Source organism: Plectropomus leopardus, chromosome 2 (assembly GCF_008729295.1).
Source record: "Plectropomus leopardus isolate mb chromosome 2, YSFRI_Pleo_2.0, whole genome shotgun sequence".
Taxonomy (NCBI): Eukaryota; Metazoa; Chordata; class Actinopteri; order Perciformes; family Serranidae; genus Plectropomus; species Plectropomus leopardus.
The window spans coordinates 1,540,350-1,565,157 of record NC_056464.1 but is presented as its reverse complement, the minus strand read 5'-3'; the positions used below and the strand labels follow the sequence as shown (position 1 = coordinate 1,565,157).

The 24,808-nt window shown below is 41.0% G+C and overlaps 1 protein-coding gene across 2 annotated transcripts; it reads right to left on the bottom strand.

Annotated features, from left to right (window-relative positions):
- Positions 1-2,274: 2,274 nt before the first annotated feature.
- On the bottom strand, positions 2,275-22,106 carry cldn19 (claudin 19). Of its 2 annotated transcripts, none has more exons than XM_042498221.1 (5): positions 21,360-22,106; positions 13,323-13,487; positions 12,908-12,992; positions 8,573-8,719; positions 2,275-3,710 (listed from the first exon to the last, which is right to left on the bottom strand). In XM_042498221.1, the coding sequence occupies exons 1-5, from the start codon at positions 21,580-21,582 to the stop codon at positions 3,674-3,676; spliced, it is 657 nt and encodes a 218-aa protein (XP_042354155.1). In that variant the 5' UTR covers positions 21,583-22,106; the 3' UTR covers positions 2,275-3,673. The 2 variants fall into 2 exon arrangements, with proteins under 2 accessions (XP_042354155.1, XP_042354146.1); XM_042498212.1 differs by having other exon boundaries at positions 2,275-3,179.
- Between the last annotated feature and the right edge of the window lie 2,702 nt (positions 22,107-24,808).

The following is a 24,808-nucleotide window of genomic DNA, read 5'->3' as shown; positions in this document are numbered from 1 at the left end:
AGAAGAAAGATTACCAAGGAGTGTGAGGCAATAAGGACAGGGGCACTATGACATCACAACATATTTTTTACAGATATGTAACATAGTCCAGTTCCTCATTCCGGCCTGGGCTCATAGTGGCCCTTAATTGTCTTTGTAACAGTTTCTTAAGTTTATGTCCCCCCTCAACTGTGTCTGCACAGCCTCTATACCCACCGCTTTAAGTGAGTCTGGGTTACAGCCATGGTGCTTTTATAATTCTTGGCCATTAGGCAGTCTTCATTTCCTGCAGGGATGGCATATTTGTGTTCAGCTATTCTCTTTTATACACTGGGTTAATCGTCTCCAGTGCATTTAAATAAAGTTGAAAGTTACATGAAGTTAAAAAGATAAAACACATAAAACTTAATATACTATGACTGCAATGTGCAGATACTATAAAAATCAAGATTTTTTAAACATTGGAGAAGGACATAAAAGATGTTGTTGATAGTATTCTGGAGTTCTGCAGTCGTCCACTATCTGACATCCTTTTCAGGTGACTGGGCTGACAAAGCTCTACTCACATGGGACTAGTATTACCAGGGGTCCTCACTGGACCTCATAGGATCTCATCGGCACCCATGTCTGTGTTTCATGCGGTGCATTTGTACGAGATAAGATAGATCTGTTTTACTCAAATGTACTGACATTGTTAGCCAGATATGATGTGCATGCTCGTTTGCAGCTTCACCCTGCACAACAAACATTACACAGCACCAGCAGTATCAATTAACAGTTTTCATCTCCTTTTTTTCTTTTAATTGTGAGTTAAACAAACAGAACAGACTCTGCCACCCACTGTCTCTCCTCATCATCTCAAGAGATTTTGCTTTTCTGATGGATTTTAAGCCTGCTTTTGCTGCAAACAGGTGTCCATGCTGTGTAGTGAGATAAGTCACCTGCATCCAAAATGCTGTCAAAAGTTTTATTAATAATTGTCAATGCATCCTCCGTAACTCTTAACCAAGAAAGAGGCAGGAAAGAGACACCTAAATACAACCCCAATCACCAAGATGCTGATTGTCATGGGACTAATATTATGACACAACCTCTATGTTTGGTGAAAGCTGGTGGGTTATTTGGAATTTTTACTTGACTAACTACGGACTTGGCAAGATTAACACAGGATTATGATTACAGACGACCTCTGCATGATGACAAATTAGTAGAGGTCCCCAGGTAATCCCGTACGAATAAGTCTAAAAACTGTAATGAAGAAAGATACCTGTTTGATTTGGCTGACTCAGATTGCTAAAGCCTCATATTGGCTTTGGCTGAACTTTGGAATTTTTCCAAGAATGAGGATTGTGGATTTTGTCCACCATATCTTCCAGTGGAACAGTATTAGGGGACGATTTCTTCATGGCCAGTACTGACAGAAGGAATGACTGCAGGGACCATCAAGTGTAATGTGTGTACAGGCATGTCTTTTCTATTACAATTGACAGAAAAGTCAGAATTAATCCTCTCCACTTCAACCCTTTACCCTTTAAAACCTCTTTGAGTTTACCCTTTAAGCAAATTGGCTTGATTTCTGTCAGAAACATGGAAAGAATTTAAAAGTTATGAGTTGCAAGAAAACTGATTGAAATTTAGGGACCAAAAGAAGGGGGGGAATAAATTATTCTATTATTAGTAGTATTATGATAATTATAAATATGAATATAGATAAAATAATATAATATAAATAATATAAAATTTCCCTCATTTATTAATTATTCTTATGATGATAGAATATTTTTAATTTGCTCCATAATTATCTTCTTAGGTACTAATTTTTATACAATTTGTGGGATATCTCCTTTCAGGTTGCTCATTGCCTTAGGCATGTTTTCAAAAGAAATCCAACCAAAACTGCTGTTGTTCCAGGTTTCACGGGGTTAACTGTATCCACCCAGATAGATGCTGGTTCCATGCTCATAATTTAACAAATGTTTTCTAGCTGAAACTGGACACATGAAAGGCATTCAGAGCCTTGTTATCAGTTGTAGCAGTGTGAGCAAGTTAACTTTGTGAGTCCACCTTTGAGAATGTGCCACAGTCCAGTGGAGCAGAAGTGGAATTCCACGTCTGCAATTACTGAACAACAGGGTGCAAAAGAAGTATTTGAGCTGGAATGGAGGAAGGAGTGTGGGGGAGTGGGAGAAAAGTCGTGCAAGGGTGTAAAGTTAGGAAACAACTAATAAAGCACTGACTCATGACCACATTCATTTTATGTCTCTGTTTACTTTATTCTAAAAGAAACAGACAGGGGTATACTGTAAATGAGATGATACACAACACTGAGGAGGTAAATATTAGAGAAAGGAATGGAATGGTAAATAAATGCAGGCATCAGAAGGGCATTTGAACACTCCACGAACTGGTGTTCCTTAGTAAAGAAGACAACACACAGTACAGTACATCCTTCAGAGGCAATAATACAACGACTCCATCACTCACACAAATTCATATTGGCACTTAAAACAAAATGAATGTACTTGGTATATCCTCAATCCAGGCTACTTGGAAACAGGCACACAGCTTATTCCAAAGAGTGGTGTAAGGCACCGTGCTGAAGATCTATCGTGTGTTTGTCTTTGTTGTTTCATAAGTGGTACTGAAGAGAAGCTTCACATTCATTTTCAGAAATCCAACAATAGAAAAAGGCACACAGAACTGCTGGCAGAGGAACTATGGGCACACATCCCTCAGATGGGAGACTAGAAACTCAAAAACAAATGTGTGCACAAACGTGTTACAAGGCACTGTAGTAAAACATTATATATGTAGAAAAAAAAAAGAAAAAAAGAATAGTAGGTGGTATATACACCCGGGCATTTTAACATGTTATTGAAAACATACCCTGAATGACTGTCTCCCCCAAGTCAACAAAGCAGACAAGACAATGATATCGCCTTTCTCAATCCTCCTATGTCAGAAAACCTACAAAACATTTCTTTCACTTTAACAAAGACTCTAATTTATGTTGCTGCAATATGCTTGAAAGGTTGCTGTTCATAAGTTCTTTCTTTAAAGGTGTCTGCTTGTCTGTTTTGAATTCCTCAGAGAGAGGGTTTTGTCTGTTGACACAATCTAAACCATGGTAAGGCCAGAAGACTCTCCCAAACTACAAGTACTGCTCCCTTTTCTCTGGTGGGGTACTTTTAACATTTGGTCTGCAATTCAAAAGGGAAAGAAAGACACGTTTCAGTCAAAGTCCAGTCACAGTGCACAAAATAACCCAAAAGACACATTTACAAAACACCCAGAGGTCATAGGATATAAGTGAAATCATAAATCAGCGCAATAGAACCACAATGGGTTTCAACTCATTGTTAACTTTCAGCCAATGACGGGGCAGAGGAGGGTGTGGGAGGTGTAGTAGAGGGCTGCTGGGCTGAAATGGAGGAGGCCATCTCATTTTTTAAATAGAAGGTCTGATCACATCTCCTTTAAGAGTCCATATTTACAGAAAAGGCTCAGAAGGGAAAATGGGAGAAGACAGTGGTTCCCATTAGAAAAGATAAGGTGCAGCTGTATTGCTGAGGACAGGGAAATATTCTGCAACAAGAGGTCCAAATTTAGGGTCTAAGAGATAACAGGAAAAAAAGGGGGGGAGGGGGCAGTGGTTGGACAGTCGGGTAGTCCTCGATAAAAAGGCGGGGGCTGATCAGTCAGGGAAACTAGTTTCACTCAACAACTCTGCCCTAAATTAGAGGAGAGAAGAAGACATTCAGAGAAGAACAGGATTAGAGGACAGGAGGGGAAATAAGAGACACATCAAGAGCTCTCAGATTCTCACAATAGATGTGAAGCGTTAGAGGGAATGCTTGATGATTATAAAGATGATAGTTAAAAAGGATGAAAAGTCAATGAGAGAAACATGAAGGTGATGCAGCTTCGTATTTAAGTACTTTACTGATATACAGTGGGTCCTCCCATTAAACTAGTCTGTCTTCGAAGCAGAAAGATGCAGATACTTTTGAAATTGGTGCTATATAAGCAGAGAAAACAGAGATAAAGCATGCTTTTGCTCAAGAGGTAGAAAACCAACTACAAGAATGCTATGCGCCGTACCAGACTAAAAAACACTCCCGCTGATGGCTGACGTAATGTCCATGTGAAACAATGGCAGCCGGATTTCATTTTCCAGTCAAACAGTAAACTAAAACATGTTTATGAAAACATTTGAGGGGAGAAATGTGCATAAAGTAACAGAATCTTAGTTTATATTCAATCATCGCTGCTTAGTTTGAAAGTTTTCACTGTGCAGGAAGCAGTATGGCGTCCACCTGTTCACAAACCTTCTCTATTAAAACTAAACACAGCATTAAAATATACTTCTGAAAACATAATAGGAGAAAACAGACAGTATGGTAACATCATCTTGATTTATATGCGATCAGCACTGCCCAGTTTTACCATCTGATTGGATTTCAGTCCCAGTTTGAGAGACAGAGAGAGGAGTGGGTCTGTCTTTTGAGCCAACTCTATACTCGTTGATTGGCAGGCATAATGAAAATGTGGAAGTACAGCCTGTATTTGGAGCAATAGTCAAAGTGCAGGCACCAAGACAATGCCTGATAATGTAATTGACTTCATTTGGTTGTGTTTCGCTGGGCGGTAAGAGGGGATATCTAGGCACTGGTCACATGGAGGGAAGTTTACCTCAGTTTATCTACACATACTACCAACAATGTTGTGATACAAAGCTGGTTGAAAATAGCAAACCTTCAATCTCTCATCTCACTTCTGGCAACAAAAGCCATTAAGCATACTTTTAAAAATGTCAAATTATGACTTTGGAAGTTTGTTGTCTGTTCTTTGGACATAGTTTTACAGGGAGTGTTGATCACACTTGTTGTTGAGCAATCCCTATTCAAAGCACAGCTGCTAATGACAGCCAGTGACCATTACATCCCCCTTTATTTGAAGGGTGCAAAGAATTTCCTGAAGACCTACACCCCCCCGAATCTGACAATAACAGAGCACTCCACAAACAAGTGTCTACCAAGAAGAGAGGCCGTTTGACCGGGGAACGGGTGTTTGGGGGCAATTCTAAGAAAAGTTAATGGCTTTATTATGTGGAACAGTGATGGAGCAGCTCCTTTAGAAATGCCAAAGTGATGTGAGAGCATCAAGCAGGAGCTCAAGAGCCAATTTAAACCCAGTGTAGAGTTTCCCATGCTTTATGTGGAGCGCTTTTTTAAAATGCTGCAGAATGATAATTCAAATATAGTTAAATATCACATGGTTTATTATTTACAACTCTGTATTAGGCATCATGCTAGCTTATACTTTATTGTAAAGTAGTGACATTGTGCTAGTGTTTATTAGCTTATGATCCTTCGTGAGATTATACCTGTGTGAGAAGTACATCAACTAGCTTAGATCTTAGACACTGGTTTGGTTATACAAGACATGAGATGAAGGAGTGAATGAATGTGTAATGATGGTGTTAGTGAATGGAGTATGACGTGTGACATGTCGATGAGAGCCTCCACTTTCATTTAGTGTACAGTAAATGGTGAAATGATCATTAACAGCATTCATACTCAAACTAAGCAGATACCATTTAGCAACAGTTCACCTCCAGTCCTGCAGTCACACTGTGTCTTGATGCGAAGCCTTCGTCAGCTGATTTTTGTGAAAATCAGAACTAGCTTCCTCTAGCTTCTGTCTGAGGCCTTAATTATGCAGGCCAATGAACATACCTGCTACTGTGTTATCATTTGTTTTTGTTTAATCACACAACAGCTGTCTTTATCAGGCCATAGCTACGGAGATCATGTCCACTGTATTCTCTCTGAAAAACAAAAACTACCACCTGATTCCAGGGTTTTTGGTGGACTCTGTGTCTGGCTGCCTGGTCTCCATAGCTGTGTTTTCATCAAAAGCTTTTGGTAAAGTACCTTTGGAACCAAAAGTAACACTTACAAACATGTTCCTAGACCCTAGATCTGTGTAGTGTTTCCACCACAGACAGTCCTCTTACATGTTCATGCTCCATCCAGAAGTTCTCGCTGCATTTCCTTGTTCTGAAGCCTGCAACTCGTTTATCATCCACAGAATGGGGCTGCAGGCCGAGATTTTCAGAGCAAAAAAGAGCTGACTGCAGTGAGTCTCTCTCTATGGGATTTTAATATAGCGGGTTTGTGCATTGACACCTTGTCAGACAAAAGAAGGGGTTTAGTGCTGTTGAAGCACACAGGAACAATGCTCAGCCAAGTTTTTTCTTCAAGTAAGGATTAGGATATATGCAGTTCACATAATCTGGTCGCAACAAATATTTTTTTTTTTAAATGCTTGAAGATCCACTCATTTCTAAAAGTGTCTGTCATCCAAGAGCAACGATTGAAGCAGTTGGAATGGTCATAGATGTCATATTAAAATTTAAACTAATGGTTTCATGTCGTCATGTCATGCATTGAGTAACATTACAAGTAAATGTTCCAGTTTATGGCCCAATGAATAAAAAATTTTTTCTCAGTGCTGCTAGAGGCTGCAAAGATCCTCTCATTTTACAGTTTGAATTCACTAATATATGAAAAACTTGTCATGAACAGTGATGAAAGCAGCCACAGCTCAGCCCTGAGCACAGTGTTGATCATTTACTGACCAGTCAACAGACTGCAGTGTTTCTAGCTCCACCTTTTAGTAGGTCTTCCAATAGAGGGGTGACGAAAAAAGGAACCGTTACAAAGGTCCTAACGGTACCATCCACAACTTTTCACTACATGTGAACTACATGAAACTACATGTGCCTCATGCCTGTCCTCCTTGCTGTTTGGTTTGTAAGTAAGTTTGAGCAGGAGAAATAAGTGTCCTCTGTGATCAGGGCCTGTCTGACCTGTGGTCCTGGGTGTACAAGCAAACCTCAGTTTGTCCCACAGCTCATGTCTTCCAAATTTTTGAACAGTGATCTGGGGCTCAGCCTTTACACAACATGACTGCAGCAGTGGAGTGTGAACACACAAAGCAATATGAAGGTAAAACACAGATGCAGCTCCAACCAGGAAGCATAGGACATGCTAATAAAAGTTGAGCAAGTTTTGCAGTCTCAGTGGTTTTAGCTCCATGTCCATTTTCTGTGGGTATCTGCTGCGATACACCTTACATTTGCCCTTCAGTGTTTTCATTTGTTTCTCTTTCTTTTTCTTCTCTAGAGTGGATGACTCAGAGTGAGTCACAATTTTTGGTGTCAGATTTAACAGCTGCACTCAATTTAAGATAATGAAATAATGACATTTAAGGTTTTTACACACCGACGGCATATTTTTTCCATGCATATTAATTCTCTACCAAAATATTTCATCAAACTGTTGCTTTTTTCATGATTACTGTAACAAAAGCATACATATAACGTGGTGGGAGCTTTAATGCCACGAATGAGGGCAATAACCAATCTAATTGCACCTATACTTATTAGGATGACAAGACAACAACATGAACACTTCATAGTTGGAACCATAGACTATATATAACATGACAGCTCCCCAATAGTGAAGCCAAGTTCATAAATGTGAACTTGCATTCAGTGGTGCTGCTCGCACTTGGTTGGATGGGTGTATGGGTGGGAAACTTGATGCCGCAAAGATCGCTACTGTGCAGACTCTGGTTCTGAATGATGGCAAGATGGCAGCGGCTATATCCCGTATATTTAAGCTTCACTTCTGTACAGTGGGGGTAGGTAGAGACCAGGCCCCAAGGAAGTTTGCCAGGCCTTGATGCCAATTTCTGTAGCAGCCAAACAACGGTACTGCAACATCTGGGGTCCATTATAATGCCATTGGGCCCAAAAAGACTTTTTCACAATGACTTACAGGGGATCGAGATAGGAGAAAGCGGAAAGAGACATCTATAAATTAGTAGATACTTTTTTTTTCTTTTTTTTTTAGCATGACAAGCCCCACAAAATAAATCTTTTCACAGTCTTATACAGTCTGTGGTTGGAACTAAGATTTTTATTGTGTGCCTTTCACAATAGAAGCCCTAGATATATACACTGCTCAACTGTTTACCAGAACCGGAACTCACAAAGAGAATTTAGGCTATGCAAGCAACTGACCTCAGACAGATTGCCAGATGCTGCTCAGGGGCAATAGAATCCCATTATTTATCGTAAATTTGCATCATTATCTTGCTGTTATGATAGTTTTGAAGCAGAATATTTGCAGGCGATCATTTTACATTTTCATGTTGTTAATTCATCATACCCCCGGTGTGTAAAGGTCTGAAGGCACATGGAAGGTTTCCATTAATAATTGCAAGCCTTATGTCATTGTAAAAATAAGCTTGATGATGACATGAAATATATAAGATGTCTGCTCACAAATAATTTTTAAAAGTTTGTCCTTTTAGCGACCAAAATACATGTGTGTGTACTGTATGAGTGCCTGTGTCTGCACATGTATGCACATGTACATGCCTGCAATGATTGCATGTGTGTACACTTGATAGTCTTGTGTTGTTTTAGCAGGTTTAATTTGAGGAAAAAGGGGGTGGTGCCAAGCGTGTCCGATGCTCTCTGTTTGGGTGGCTGCTGGAAGGGGGTGGGGTTTACACGTACTCCCTGGCTGTGGAAGGCTGTGATTGGCGATAATATTGCTGCCCTCGCATATCGTCTTTAGAGCAGGAGCAGCACAGCAAGGAGCCACCCAGGACAGTCAGACTGGCTGCCGCCCAGCCCACAAACAGGGCAGAGCCGAACTCATACCTGAGAGAGAACGAGAGATGAAAAAAGTTTTAAAGAGGACAGCCAAAGAGTACCCCAGGAATGAGTCCTAGAAACCAAAGATGAGTTAGCACTTAGCACGTTTGGTTCCCTCGTCTCAAAGTCAATGTGTTTTGTGAATGTGTTTTTGATTAGAGGCCTGAAGTAAGCTCTTAACACAAGCTGAAGAGACTTCTTTATAAAACACATCAGTAAATACCCCCTGTGAACTTTCAAGGTTTTATGTGTCTTAAAAAAGGCAGTTGTTAAAAAGTGGCTAATGTCATCATGCCACACCAAGCCGAGAAGATTTTACGGCCTTGTAGCATTGTTGTTGTGACTGTAGAGTAGTTTGTTTATGGCCTAACGTTAGTTTAGTACATTTTGTCATGTTTACTTGGTAATATTATCCTGCTGAACAAAGTATGATAAAATTTGTGAGCTTGTTTTCTGCAAATTCCAAAATCCAATAAAAAAAAATCCCACAGGCTTTTTGATGAGGGAAACAGGGTGACGCAAAGGTCAACATTGGCCTACAAAGAAACATCAATCCTGGAGCACTCTATAGAGTAGCCTATGGCTGTGGGTGTCAGAGCTTTTACTGTTTTCACTGCCTTCAAAATGTTATCATGATTGGCTCCCACTCACTGCAAATCAAAAAGGAAAGGAAGGAAAGGAAACCTTTACAATTTTGGCTCTTAATCTGTAGCTCTCCAGCCTCTAAAAGGATCCTGGTCCTCATGTAATACTTTTCAACTCTCAGAATGTATTCTGCAGCACTGAATGACCTATTGATAATGCAAGCCCTGAACTGCTGTGATTCTAACCTTACAGCAATGATTTAGACTGGAGGTTTTTAAATGGTAAATGGACTGCACTTGTATTGCACTTCTCTAGTCTTCTGACCATTCATTCACCCATTTACACACACATCCCCACACTGATGGCCAGGGCTACTGTACTTGGTGCCACCTGCTACTCAGTTTTGCTTCTCAGTATTCATAGGCACTCACACTCCAATGGTGCAGCATCGGAAGCAATTCGGGGTTCAGTGGGCAGGTTTCCATTACAGATTTGCACAAAACTTAAGGGATATTTTTTAAAATTTTGTTAAATCACAGTTGATAGATGACTGTGTTTCGTCAGTGATCTTCTGCAACTTCTCAGACGATAACATGCCAAGAAGCATGGTGATGTATGTTCAGAACAGTGGCAACTCGATTTCTATTGCAGCCACCACACTAGCCATCATTATTTCCAATCCAAGTTCCAGCCACATAAGTGTGTTATGTGAGCAATAATGGAAAGGCGAGCCCCTTATACGTGGGATCGACAATGTATGAGGGATTTCTTGGAGGCGATAGTCCATGATTTCACAGATGAATTGTGGATTAAACATTTCTGGATGATCCACTAAACTTTTAAAGAGGTGAGTGGCTGCAATAACACCTCTTGTAGCTCCTGCTGCATCATGAGGGAGCCAGTTCCTACTGACAAGCACACAGCCATAGCATCATGTATCTATAAAAGCCAAAAAAAGGGTTTCCATTGCAGTTTTGCCAAATATAGCTTTTTCAAATCACCTAAAATATCACCTCATATGAGTGTAAAAACTTTCTTGCAATAAATGTTTTTTGAAACTGACATGTTTCCGTTAAACACATTTTAAATTCGCATGTGCAATTTATACAGTTTGAGGATAATAGAAACCTGCCTAGTGTCTTGCCCAAAGATACTATAGCATGTTGACTGAAGAACTGGGGATTAAATCGCCTACTTTATGTTAACTTTATTTAGCCTACTGTTTTCCTGTTGTTCTGGAATTATTTTTTCATAAGGCAAACACGGTACTGTGTTTACATGACAGTATGCAATGTTCCATGTTCAACACAATTCCAGACAGTTAAATAGAGGTTAACCCAGTAGATTGTTGCGTGTTAATCCTGTGGCTAAACCTCCCGCGGATAATTTGGTAGTTGTTCGATTACGTAAACAAACTGGCAATATTTGCCCAATGCCAGTTTCATACAAAGTGGAATGTATGCAGAAAAATGCCTATTTTTCAGCCAATATAAATAATAATGACAGTAAGAATTAAATGGTAAATGTGGATGCTAAATAAAATGTGTCACATTTACCATCAATTATTAACAAGGCTCATATCTATGCTTGACATAGAAAATTCCCTTTCCTTTCTTTCTGAGAGCATTTGAGGGGCCAAAAAACTGTGATCTAAAGCAAAGGATAGGAACCAATTGATAGCCCAGGATAGTATTTGCTTAAATCACTGAACTCAATAGGCTTATATTTGAGATAGGCATCTATATAGGACAAGCTTTTAATTCCTTTCATAAATAACTGTTGCTCAGCAAAGACGGAAATACAGTCAAATTATTTATTTAAACTTTTGAGACCTCAGCACATTGGTTTTACTTTATTCCAAAACATGGGACAAAAGTAATAAGCAACAAATAAACCTAAATATAGAATAGAAATAGCCTGAATCTGTGAAAAGCAAAAGAAAATTAACTGAAAATCACATATTTATATGCGCAGCTAATTAACTTTATCTCCAGCAAACCAATTTTATACATCCAAAGGTCTTCTTTAAAAATTAACTGCATGCTAACCAGACCCAGCTTCTAATGGACACAAACACGCATTTATTTGTCAAAATTTGAAGCCACAGCCAGTTTGTAAAAGGGACTGTGTTTACTTGGGACTAGGCTAGGGCTGGGCAATAATTCGATTTTATCGATTAATTCGAATTTGTGGTTCAGGGCGATTTTTAAAAATGAAAATCTTGATTTTCGCCTCTGCCACACCTTCCCAAAAAAGACAGTCTGGTCATTCATTTGATACTGGTTTTGGTTGCGGTTTCAGATCTTGAACAAACCAGCCTGCTGCAAAGATTATTTAAAGGCTGTTACAACTAAAGGCAGCAGCACAACTACTTTGTTTCATCATGTCAAACAGAGACAGTACCCCAGGGGGACAATGTGTCTCACTCTGAGATGCACGAGACCGTGTCAGCCTACAAACAGCTGGTAAAAAGCAGCCAACATTAGTGGAAGCATTTTCCCGCTGTATCCCATATGACAGGACAGCGACCCGCTACAATGTGAAGGAGACTATAGACCCCCCGCCAGGCCTAAACGTTAGCGTTGGTAGGATGGCAAAGTTCACTTTATCTTTCTCCTTAGGAGGTAGGAAGCCAACTTGCCAACCCTCCCGATTTTCCCGGGACATCCCCGTTTTTCCCGGCCCTCTCCCGGTGTCCTCCAGCCGTCCCATCTCTCCCGTAATTCTACCGATTTAGCCCCCCCGAAAACGCACATAATCTCCAAGGAGGACCGGGATTTACGTCTGGCCCAATATACGAAAGAGGGGAATTTGACGCAATATCCAACAGCACCTGGTTAGAGAGTATATACTGAAAATGCACAAAATGTATTGCTATTGATTTGTTTTTATGAAATGTGCCTGAATACAGACTGTGTGCCAGATGTGCAGCTTCTGCCACACATTCCGTTCCGAGCCAAAGTAACTGAGACCAAGAGATTAATTTTACTATTTTCAAAGACTGACAAAAAATGTGCCTAATAAAAACAAACATCACACCTGGCTGATCACACCTGACTGATCACACAGCTGATCGATACTGCCTTGCATTGATTTCACCCATTCTCTAAATTGGCTGTTGGCAGCTGAGGAAGAAGTTATGCTGTTCTCTAAACCCTCAATGTAACTAATATAGACGAGCGCAGGTGATGTAGAATCACTAAAAGCTGTTACTGATGCAGTCGCTGCATATAGCTAAAGATAGGATACAAATTAGTTCATGTAAATATGTTTTGTGAAATTACTGCAGCCTTCAGTGTTTAAGACAAGTTTGCAGCTTGCACTTTAACTCCTAAGGGGAAATTCAGTTTACTATATTAACAGAAGGAAATTCACTTTGCCTTTAATTTCTATTGCTAAAATCAAAAGCAAAGCTTGTTTTCAGTAATTTCTTTGTAATTTGTAGTTTGTTTTAAAGAAGGAAAAAAACGATTAAAATCATTAATCGGGTTAGGTGTGAAAGAATTGGGAGATTCTATTTTTAGGGCATATTGCCCAGATCTAGACTAGGCTTTAGGCAGTATATGAAGTTGAGTTTGCACAGAGTTTGTCAGCAGTCATTTTACACACCTGGCGTTGGGCGGTGTGTTTGGATTGAAGAACTGATAGGACACCTGAGTGGCGTACCAGGACACAGACACCAGCGTACACAGACCTGTGGAGGGACAACAGATTAATACGAGTGCATAAATTCTGTGTTTCAGTTAAGCCTGTGAGCTTTCACTGCAGTTCCAACAATACACCAATGAATTGGAGAATCCGTATTTAGTTAATTTTCTCCCCTGGGCTTGTGGTTTATGTCTGAGTTCAGAGACTAATGCCTCTAAAATGACCACTTCCTGTTTACAGCAGGGACTCTAATTACAGAAAAGGCCCCCAGTGAGAGATTTTGGCTAGAAAAATGTTCTTGCTTAATGCAGTGGTTGTGGGAGATACTGCAGATTATTATTGGCTGCATGAAGAGAACACAGAGCTGAAAGCCCACCTGCGAGCAGGAAGAGAGTTCCTCCGGTCACAGCGATGCGGGTTTTGGTGGCTGGGTTGTTATCTCCCACCTTAGTGCACTTCATGCCCACCACGCTGACGATGATGCCGATAAAGCCCAGCAGGACTGACACGACCATAAGGGCCCGACATGTCTGGATGTGGACTAGATAAAGAAGAGGACAGGAGGAGGCAAGGTTGCAGAGCAAAGAGTAGTGATACAACAGAAGATATGGAAGACAGGGAGGAGAAAAATATAGAAGAGGAGAGGGAAGGAAATGATGAGGAGATAAGAAAACAGATTCTTTTAGTCCATCACTTGGAATAAAGAGCAAATTTCTGGACATGAACACTTTAACACCTGGACTGACATCAGTTTTCTTGTGCTGCATTCAGAAGCCTTTCATTATTTAAAACTCTGACACCTGAGAAAATCGGTTTGATTTCTTTCAAAAACAAAGGGGAAAAATACATGATGATCATTTTTTAACACTTTCTCATGGAAAAAAAACTAAACAAACTACTTTTTTGCTTCTTTTCTAGTAATTTTCTGGTAACTTTTTAACAATTTCTTGCTATTTTTTTGGCCATGTCACTGATCACCCTCTTTCCATGTTTTTATAAACAAAAATCAAGCCAAGTTTCTCAGGCATCAAAGGGTTAAAATGATGATTATAAAGGAATTAAGCTGCACACGCCGTGCAGGGCTGAGGGGAGACCACATGCATTTCTGACAGAAAGCTCATTAGGGAGAGTCCACCACTGTCCTATTTTCCAGCAGGGTAATTCCATCTTTTTTCTTTTCCAGAGGTGACTTTGTCGGCCAAGCTCTGGGACCTTAAATGATCCTGTAAATCTTCTCCAGTGCAACTTTGCCTTCTCAAAAATCTAATGTGCTGCCTACACAGGCCTCAGCGCACACATAACTTAGTGGGAGGAACATATTTACACACACAAAAACAAACACATATATGTAGAAATACACAATATCTGCACACACACAATGACTGTAGGTGGAACAGACACAGATGAAACACACAAGTGTCCCTCTCACACAGAGCAGCTGTAGGAGGGCCCGCTTTACATGTTTCACACAGTGGGATTAGTGTGGCTTTGTCACAAAGCAAGATTGTTTTCACGGCGCTGTCGCCACAGCGATCAGACACTGCTGCCTCAAACACAGCCGCTCACAAATGTGTTAACGTGGAAGAAATGCTGAGCGCTTAATGATACTGTCAAAGTTCTGATGGAGAGTGTCTTGTTTACAACAGTGAGGAGATTGTTGAAATCCCAGCAGCAACGGAAAACAAGCAAAGTCCCATATCCTGATTCTGATACCAGGATGAAGCTGACAAATATGGTATTTAAAGTAAACATAACAGAGCCTTTCATACGGGTTTATCAGCCGGGGGCACAGGAATTAGCCTCAAATAACAACAACTTCAAGTGTAAGCCAGTGTTTATACATCAGGAGAGAGGCAAGAATCAAATGAGACCAAAGCGACAAACACCCCATCACTGAACAGACTGCAGCAGGAAAAACCATCAAAAAGAATCGTTTACTCAAGGTCCCCTGACTAGATCTTTTTCCAGGGATTTTATTTCTTTTTCTTTTTTTTTTTTTTGTAAAACTACTGTTTCCAAAGTTAAGAAGCGCCTTTCAAGATCAATAACATGGAACAGAATAGACCAGAAAGGATCAACGTCAAAACGTCTTTTTCGAGGTCAAGAAATAACTTGTGTAAAATTGAACAGAATAGAATACTTTAACAAAAAAACATAAATTAAGCTTAAAATGTATTCTTTTTTGTGAAGCTTTCAAAGTGTCTAGAGGACCTTGACTTAAGATTTTTATTTCAGACAAGTGTTTCAAGGTCAAGCTTTAACTTTCACTCTCAACTAGAATAGTGTAGCAAAATAAACTTAACTCAAGGTCCATTTTTGTGCTTTATTGTTTTTGTTTTTTTAGAATTGTCAATAGCATCTCACAGAAGGAAGAGTTTTGTCTTAACAAAGTATTGTTTCCAAGTTCAGTTATATAATTAGAATAGACTAGAGTAGAATAAAGAGAATTTGCTAAACTAAAATCGTTTTGCTTTTTTCAGAGCTTTCACTCACATGCATGGTCTTTAAGGCTGTGGTGGTGTGGGGCTCGCAGTCAGACCAATAGCACTTATGTCAAATGATTGTTGTTGATTGTTGTCGAATGACTGTCAAGAACCAAATGTCATGCTAAACTAGAATATTAGAGAAAGTGACTTTATGCGTGAGAATAAAGAAAAAGACTTGAAAAGGAGCTGTGGAGCCACAGCTTGAACAGGGACCCGAGTCATCATTTGTCACTGTGACAGAAATACACACCCCATCATTCATGGTGCAACAGTGAAGCAGCAGCTCAGAAGCTGATCTGAAGGGACTCGTGATGGGTGAAAATCTTTGAAGTCTGATTTATGGCTCCAGACCTTCTTTTGATGGATTCTCTGAATAGTCTTCAACAGAGAGAGGTTTGATTTGCTTTTCTTTCATCCTCTCTGAGAATTCCTGTTTCTGTGTCTTTGTGAGGGCTTGCAGAGGTTCAAGTCGACGCTCAGACCACTTTCAATTGGTGACAAACCAGAGGGGCATTTGGGGGCCTTTGGGGTAAAGGAAAGGCTAACAGGAGGGAGGGAGGGAGGGAGGGAGGGGAGGCTGGCTCCCCCCCGCCCTCTCTGTCCAGTGCCAGGGTTGGCAGTGCCAGCCACTAGCTTTCAATGAGTATGTGTGCTTACCGCCGTGTGTGAGAGTGGGCACTGTAAGGTCCCATTGTGAGGTCACTTGTGACTCTGTCATACGTAATAGCTGTTCACCCACTCACTGCACAGCCATCAGACTAAAGTCATGCTGGACAACTCCGGCCCTTCACTTCAAAATCCGAGCTCATGCTCACTAATTTGATGTTCCTAACTGTATTACCATGCGCTATTTGGTAAACATCTACTTCTACTACCAGTTCTCTTAGGATAATTGTAAAACCACCCTGCTTTAACGCTTGGAAATAAAGGTATTAATTAGAACCATATAAGGTTCTTCAGCTAGGAGAACCCTTTTGGTTTCTCAAAGAACCAACTGGAACCTTTTCAGAGGGATCTATCAAGAACCTAACATAAAGGGTATACCTAAAACCATCTGTGAAAGTTTCCACCCAGAACCTCCCATAAGAGGTTCTGGGTGGTTCTACAGAGAACCCTTCTGTGGTATACTGGTTTCAACCAGGGCCCTCACTGGGGGTTTTATACAGAACCTTTCCACCTTCTACGGCTGCTAGCAAAAACCCACCCAGGAGGTTCTACCAAGAACCTATTTATATTCCATGGGCTTCTTCTAGAACCCACCCTGGGATTCTACCAAGAACGTTTTTATTTCAATGGGTTTTATCTAGAACCCTAGTAAAAATAGTAATTGATTTGATTACCCATAGGTATCTCTCCCATGAATTACGGTTTCAGTTCTTAATAAGACCTGTAGACTTACAAAGAACCCTTTTTTTTTTTAAAAAAAAAAAAAAGGGTTCTTTGGAAGCAAATGGTTCTGGGTAGAACCTCAGTCCTTCAGGATGAACCCTTTTGGAACCTTTATTAAGAGTGTACTGAAGTGAAAGTAAACAGGGAGGTTCCCTGTTTGGGTGGCTGTGGCTCAGAGTAGAGCCAGTCGTCCTCTAATCGGACGGTCAGTGGTTCATTCCCCAGCTCCTCCCGGCAACATGTCTAAGTGTCTTTGGGCAAGATACTGAACTCCAAATTGCTCCCGATGCTGCGTCATCGGAGTGTGAGTGCATAAAAATGATTACTGATTAGCAGGTGGCACCTTGTACAGTAGCCTCGGCCACCAGTGTGTGAATGTGTGTGTGAATGTGACGTGTAGTGTGAAAGCACTTTGAATGGTCAGAAAGACTAGAAAAGCACAATACAAGTACAGTCCATTTACCATTTACCATTCCCAACCAGTCAAGACTAAACTCTTAAAGCCAGCAGCGAGACAGATAGAAAAGAGCTGCTGTTAGTGTTCATTGTGTGGGCACACACATTCCTCTGGACAGGATCACACCAATTTCACACAGTATGTTTGCTACTGTGAAGCTATTATTGACCGTCATGATTAAACCTGAACACTAACCCATAGCACATACATTTCCAGGATAAGTTTGGTGATATTCTGCTGTCAATAGATTTCATGAATCCAAACCCAAAGTAAATGTATCTATGAACAGGTAGAGTGTGTGTATCAAAGCCTAATACATCTTATTTCTCTATGTCATAGAGCTCCAACAACGATTAAAAACACACCAGTGAGCCACAATGTTGCACTGGGTGACATGTTCCTGCATACCCATGAACACACACACTGTAGTTTATTCTGACTCAGTCCCACACACCCTCCTGCTGCCACAAATACTCACCAGAGCACTGGTGGACACAAATGTGGACTAATACAATGCTGGAAATAGTCTCCAACAAATGCACTATTTCCTACTGTTTAAGTAACAATTTTTATGAACTGCAGTTCTGTCTCACACAGGCTCCACCCTCTACTGGTCTCCTCTAATAACAGCACACTTTCACACACTGAGAAAAACACAAACATAGCCAGCCAATCGGGACGTGCCTGCCTGAGTGCGTGCAAACCCCACAATATATAGGGAGGCAGATTAATGCCACCAGACATCCTTGTTCCCTTCAGCAATGTCAAGTAGCAGACTGCTTGTCTTTCGACCCCTGCAAGGTTAGGCCAAAGCTCCACCTGGCTTAGCTTCTTACCACCTGGGCTAGCTGCTTCATGGAAGAAGAATTAGGCGGCTAGCTATGTTAATGCTTTTCTCCGTGTGTGAATGTGCAACACACTCTCATCCCAAGTTGTCACATGTTACCATTTTGCAGTGAACTTTCTGGTCTACATATTGTGTTTCAGGTATTCTCCTGCGTCTATTGTGTATGTTCTGTCATTCCAGGGATGGTTGGGATAAGGGGAGGGAGGCACGTGGTTAGGTGTAGAAAAACCCCGTCACACTCAGACAGGTAGCAAACACTGGACTCCTGCATCAAGGTCCGGAATTTGTTTTACCTAGCCACCATCCTTCCTGCTTGCTCTCACGCTCCTTATATTACGGCAGCATTTCGACCTGACACCATTTCATGTGGACACAGCAGGTGTCGTCTGGCCGTCTGGCCATCTGCCAGTGTATACACACCGTGACCAGTTGTGTCTGGCAGCGTTCTTACATTATCATCATACATTACATCATCCAGCGGCATTTAATGCACAACTTTTGGCTTTGCAAACTTACACCAAAAACACTGTCAAAGTGGCACTATTTTGTGGGTTTGGAATGAGAACGGGCTGGAGTGCAAGCTTATAATTAGAGAAGTACTACCCAAAGAGTGTTACTAGGGTTACAATATCGTAACCTTCTTTACCAGCTGTTTTAGAAAATTGATGAGTCTTTCTTCAAAGTATATTTTAATGATTTTTAGAAATTTTCAGTCTTCAGTACAAACCACTGTGCAGTGTCTTTATCAAACTAAATCCCAAGCTGCACTCAGCAAGCAAAATTACACTTTACATGAATATACATTGCAGAATCAGAGACAAAGTTGACAAATAAGGGACACATATCTGTCAAGTTTAACACCAAAGTGAATGCAAGGTAATTTTGTGAGTGACAGGACATGTTGGCAGAGGCGGATCACGGTGTCGTTAATATCACACTCAGGTGTTGGTGGCTTTGCAGAGCTGTCCTTTCAGCACCACCAGCCACATTCTTCACATTCTCACAACAACAAGCAGCCCTCTCATCTGATCATCATCTCCAAGCAAACAACCTGCAGCAGATCCAACAGTTTCCAGTCCGGCTGCTTGGCCACATCAGTGGAGCGCAGCACAGTCTGGTGAACAATTATAGCCTCCATCACATGCTGCTCCTGCTGCGAATGCAGCCGGGAAGGAGAGCTCCTTCACCTTAAGCTCCGTGTTACCGTTGGATCGAACTAACACCAGAAGGCCGCGGTGCCTTCTATGACCCCGCACACATGATTGGAGGCTGATCTGCTGTGTTTCATAATGTGTCTGAGAAAACACCTGAATAAACCTGTGATTGATCAAGAATGCTGGTCACGACTTTTCACCACTGTGTTCATTCAGAGGTGCATATATTTACCCTTCAGAGGAGTTTCCTCGGTTTTGTCTTAAGCATGCACTCACTGGGTTTGTAAATGGACAAACGGAACAATGTGCGCGTGTGGGGAAGACAGTGCGCATTCTGGGAATATCTCTGGTGTTTGGCTCAACACTGGCCTTTTCTTCTCCTAACAGCCCCTATTCATCCACAAGGACAATACGCTGTTCTTACTGCTGCAATGAACCAAAGGAGATGGGAGATCAGCTCGGGCACCCGGCAGACACAACGCCACACAGAGTGTTTTGATATAATGACTCACTAAGACACCAAAATGTTTGCAAAGGGCCTCATTTGTTGTTTCAAGGCAAGTGTGCCACAGCAGGAACCATAAGCACATCAGTCTCCAACCACAAAGAAAAACAGACACGCTCAAAGTGCTCAATTGTTTCACAAAAAAATGACTTGTGACCGAGCCCACCCCCTGTAGTCTGTCATTAGAATCTCTAATAGGATGACTGAAGCAGACAGTAGATGAATGGATTCCTATAATCTGTCTGCCATTAATTATGAGTCACTGGCTCCTACTTACAGATTGGAGATGGCAGCAGGCTCATATTCGCAGCTAATTTATGTCTGAAACCCACATTCCAGACCCCCTCCCACTCCTCACACATTATGTTTCATGATGTTTTGGAGTTTTAATTAAACGTCATTACAGATTGGAACAGCAGCATTTTAAGTGAGATTTACAGCTTCTGAATTGAATGTGTCCCAGATAGCAAGGGCTTGGGGACTTGTTTTCCTGCTGTTTTTGCTGCTGATTATTACGTGTGGCAATATTAAGGAGCCAGCTACAATAACTGTTGTAATTTGTATCACAACAGCATGGATATTTGTTCAGTATAAGTGAAATTGAAGGTTTTCAGCAAATCCTTCTTTTGACAGCCTGGCTGATGAAAAGTCACACAGAAGTGACTTATCAAGTTGATTTTTAAACAATATTTAATGAGAGCAGCCAAGAAATAAAGAAAGGAATATAAGAATATAGTGTGAGGTGTTATTAACCCTTTAAAATCCCTTTGTTGTTTTTTAAGATAAACAAAGTTTTCTCCATAAATTCAAGGCAACAAGGCATGATTAATTGATATCTAAATGGTCATTTTGTGGGAGAAGTATTCCTTTAACATAATGATTCATCAGTGCTGTCATCACAGTGTAATAAGTCACTATAAAGATGGTCTGAAGTAAAGAACCTTTGAACCTCTCCAGCCTGTCAGTCTGAGAAACAAGTTTCCCTTTTGTAGAAAATGAAACTAGTAAAAGACTACAAGAAAATTATCTGAAAACTTGTTTTAAAAAAAATCTAAATCTACTAATTCCTTGCAATTTGTGAAACATTTTCTTTCAAATTGCTCATTGCCTTTTTCCTGTGTATTCGAAAGAAATTACATCAATGTGTTCAGGGCTCACAAGTTCAAATACTTTGTGGAAGGCATTAGAAAGAAGCCCAAGAAAATTGAGGTCACTCCAGGTTTCAAAGGGTTAAAAGAACTAAGGAAACTTTTCATGGTGATGCTTTACCAGCAGATTATTTTCTTACTTAAGCCTAAACTGCTTTTCATCAGACAAATGATCCAGTGAATCTCACTTAATCAGCTTCATGGTGCCTCATCAACCAACTTTGATTTTTGCACATTTGTCATATCATGTTTCCTATTTTCTAATAATCACAGACTCACAGTATGCTTATATGAGCATAGCAATAATTTAGGAAGAAGTTTGACCCAACAGTCAAGAAGTACGGGGATTACAGTAACAGCCAGTGAAGGCACAGGCCACTACAATTCAGTCAGTTTTTGTCGAGCCAAGTTCAAACATGGTACTCACTGTCCAGCGAGAGCATGGAGTCAAAGATCTTGCACTGCACCTGTCCTGTACTCTGCGAGGCGCAGCTCATCCACAGCCCCTCGTACAGACCCACGGCCGTGATGATGGCATCGCCAGCATACGATGACTGCTTCCACTGGGGCAAGGCAGTGGTGGAGATGATGCCGATCCAGCCACCCAACGCTAGGAAGTAACCCAACAACTGGAGACCTGAGTTGGCCATCCTGCTCTAGCTCTGTCACTGTACCTGTGTCTGATCTCACTCTGTCACTCTCTGTTTCACTTGCAGCAGCTTTTTGTTCGGGGGAGTCCTTGTGGACACACCTGTAGCAATCCTGTCACTTATTTCACTTTTCTCTTCTCTATCTGGTCCCTCTGAGCATCTCCCTCTGCCTCTCTGCTTTAACTCTCATCTGAAGAACTCTTTTTCTCCTCGTCTCTAATGTTCCTCTTTTGAGCTCTCCAAGTCCTGTACTGTTTTTTTTTTTCCAGTCAGCTGGGACGATGAGTTGGTGTCTCCCCTGAGAACTGTCCTGTCTGATTCCTTGGATTCTCTGAGGCTCAGTCACAGTGGAAGAAAGCCTTTTTGCTGGTCAGTGTTTCACTTCATCAAGCATCGTCGCTGGGCTGCCTCACTCTCTGCATGGCTTCTCCTACTTCTCTCTCTCTCTGCTGCTTGCTTATTTTCCCCCTCTACAATCTTTCCATCTGTTCCAGGCTCAAGTGGTTCAATGAGGGGTAGCAGAAAAAAAGTAAAAGGGGAAAAAACAGAACGTGAATGCAAAAAGTCCTTACCGGGCTGACCACAGAGGGATGGGGTGAAGGGCGAGCATGTGATTGGACTCCTCTGTGCTGTGGGAACGCCTACTCGGACGGAAGAGGGACGGGCTGGCTGGGGGAAAAGCACTGTTTCAAACATAGGAAAAGAACAAGAAAAAGAAGTATAGTAGCTCAGGAGGGAAAAAGCAGAGGTATAGTCATAATGACCGGTTGTTTATGAAAATTAATAATTACGCATTTCTAGCAAAAATGTTTTCGATCCAGTTGAATCAGTATCTTAATCATTCAACCAAACCCTGTGACAAACCCTCAGCATGTTGTCTCAGCATGGTTTGGGTGCATTGATCCTTTAAAGGTTTACCGCCGCTGCTGGAGGTGTGGAGGAGGTGGTGGTAAAGTGCAACAAACACACGTAAATCAGCATCTAAACAATGCCAGGCTGAAAAGACGTGTCACATCCAGACAGGATCTCTGGAAATTATGGGCCGCCGTGGAAAGCCTCCCTCATCACCATGGCAACCACGACAAATGAAGAGAGAGAAAGAGAGAGAGGGAGCGAGAGTTCACCCGACTGTACATCCTTACGAGCTGCAAACGCAGACGCACTCCAGTCTTTTGTCTCTCAGAGTGCAGAAAGCTGTTTTCCCACAGTCGCACGCCGATCACCGCTGCTTCAGCTCCGCTCACTGCATTACCTTCACTTCACTTCAGACTAACTCAATCATTCTATTCTGCCAATTACACTGTCCACACACTCTGTCCCAGAGACACGTCCGTTTTCTCACATCTGTAAGAGACATGTCGCACCCCCACCCTGCACACACACACACACACACACACAACATCCATGTTCTTGCTTGTACTCAGAGTTGGTTCAACAGACTTTAGCAGTAAAAAAAATGTTAATCACCAAAATATAAAAATAGATATATTAAGCAAGACAAATCAAAAAGTGGGATGTTGTTGGCATCCAAATGGTTATGAATCTGTAGGCTGTTTCGTTAACCTTGTAATTTTATGGCACCTTGTAATTTTATGTTACTATCTTTGCACCTTGTTTTTTTTTATTATAGCCTACTTGGCACCTTGTTTTTTATTATTTAACATTTTTTATATTTGTAATCTATTTTTACTACTGTAAATTGTATTGTTCTTTTGCTGCTGTCCTGTACCTCATAGTTGCTGTAACAATGCAAATTTCCCCACTTTGGGGCTAAAAAAGGATTATTTTATTTTATCTTAACTCTCAAACTGCACAAATTGAAATTACACATATAAAATATGCCTTATGGAAACAAGGCAATTTGGAAAAAACTCCCATCTTTTGCAAAAAGTTTTTTTGCTCAGATGAGGTGGTATTTCAGGTGACTGGATAAAGCCATATATGGCAAAACTGCAATGGAAAACATTTTATGTCTTTTCTAGGTCACATGATGCTATGGCTGTGTGCTTGTCAGTAAGAACTGGGTCCCTCATGATGCAGCAGGAGCTACAAGAGGTGTCATTAAATCACATGTAGCCCAGTCTAAAATACATCATATCAGACAAGGCAATATGTTAAAGTGTCAATTCTGACAGATAAATGTTAATAAATAACTAATATAAATATGTTCATAAAAGGAGATAAAATGCTACATTTGAATCCGTTCATTTAAGTGTTAAAAACAGTTCATTATGGATTAAAAACTGAGCCATACGCAGACTAATAAGTCTTAAGGTGTTAATAAAGTTCATTGAAATTCAAATAGTTTGTTTACAGTGAACAAAGGAGTAGCGTGGTCATGCCATGGGTCATGCCATGGATGTATTATAAGGAGGTCTCACAACCTAACCTTAGAGAGCGTTAAGTTGTCTATCTTTTGTTTTCCTTAATTGCATTGGTTGTTACGATCTTGTTAGCCCTATCACAGAGGTAGAGGGGCGGGATTTAATGGTGAACCTGTGGGATGACGCCATGGCCAAAATGAGACGAGAACGACACAGACGAGCAGAAGCGTGAAGCTTGAGAATTGAGTCTAATACTTGGTGAATACAGAGTTTACCGACAAGTAACGGACTTATAGAAGCATGCGGAAGGTAAAAGCTTTTGTGTGTATGATTTGTACTGCTTCGACATGATGTAGTGTGTAAAAAACGGAGATGCTAAGTGTAATTAGCACATTAGCATGCTAGCGGGAATAGCATTCATTATCAATGTAGTAGCAGGTAATGTTACTGTGTATTGTTAGTATGTGCTAATGTGTAAGCTCACACAGATTCGGTATGAGACAGAAATGAGCTTGTAGATTAATTGAAGAGAGACTGAGAGACTGTTAATGTACACAGTGGACCAGGAAGCACGCTTTGGACCCGCTGGACCAGTAGAAGTCTCCCATTCACCCCTCGCCTGGACAGTTGCCGCCAGCCTGTAACCTCAGTGACTGTTCACCCTGTCAACCATCGCCCTGCTTTTCCCCTTTGCCATACTGCAGATGAGAACTGAGGGATTTGTGAGTAAAAACTAACCAGTGCACGTGCTTTTATTTTCTGTGCTTGCATCAGCAAGTGAACTGGCCATTTGTTTTTGGTCACAACGCCCCCGAGCTACGACTCAGGCCTGCAACGTTTTTTGTTTTGGTTTGAAACTGATATTAAAGAAAAAAGGTCATTACTGAAATTGGAACTTAAAG

Excerpts from the sequence above, each read along its gene's own strand:
- cldn19 (XM_042498212.1), bottom strand. The coding sequence starts at position 21,582 with ATGGCCAACTCAGGTCTCCAGTTGTTGGGTTACTTCCTAGCGTTGGGT. Across the intron at positions 13,488-21,359 it reads CTCCATGCTCTCGCTGGACA|TCCACATCCAGACATGTCGG; the intron begins GTGAGTACCATG and ends TTCTTTATCTAG. Across the intron at positions 3,180-8,572 it reads CAGCCTTCCACAGCCAGGGA|ACCAAATGTTAAAAGTACCC; the intron begins GTACGTGTAAAC and ends TTTGAATTGCAG.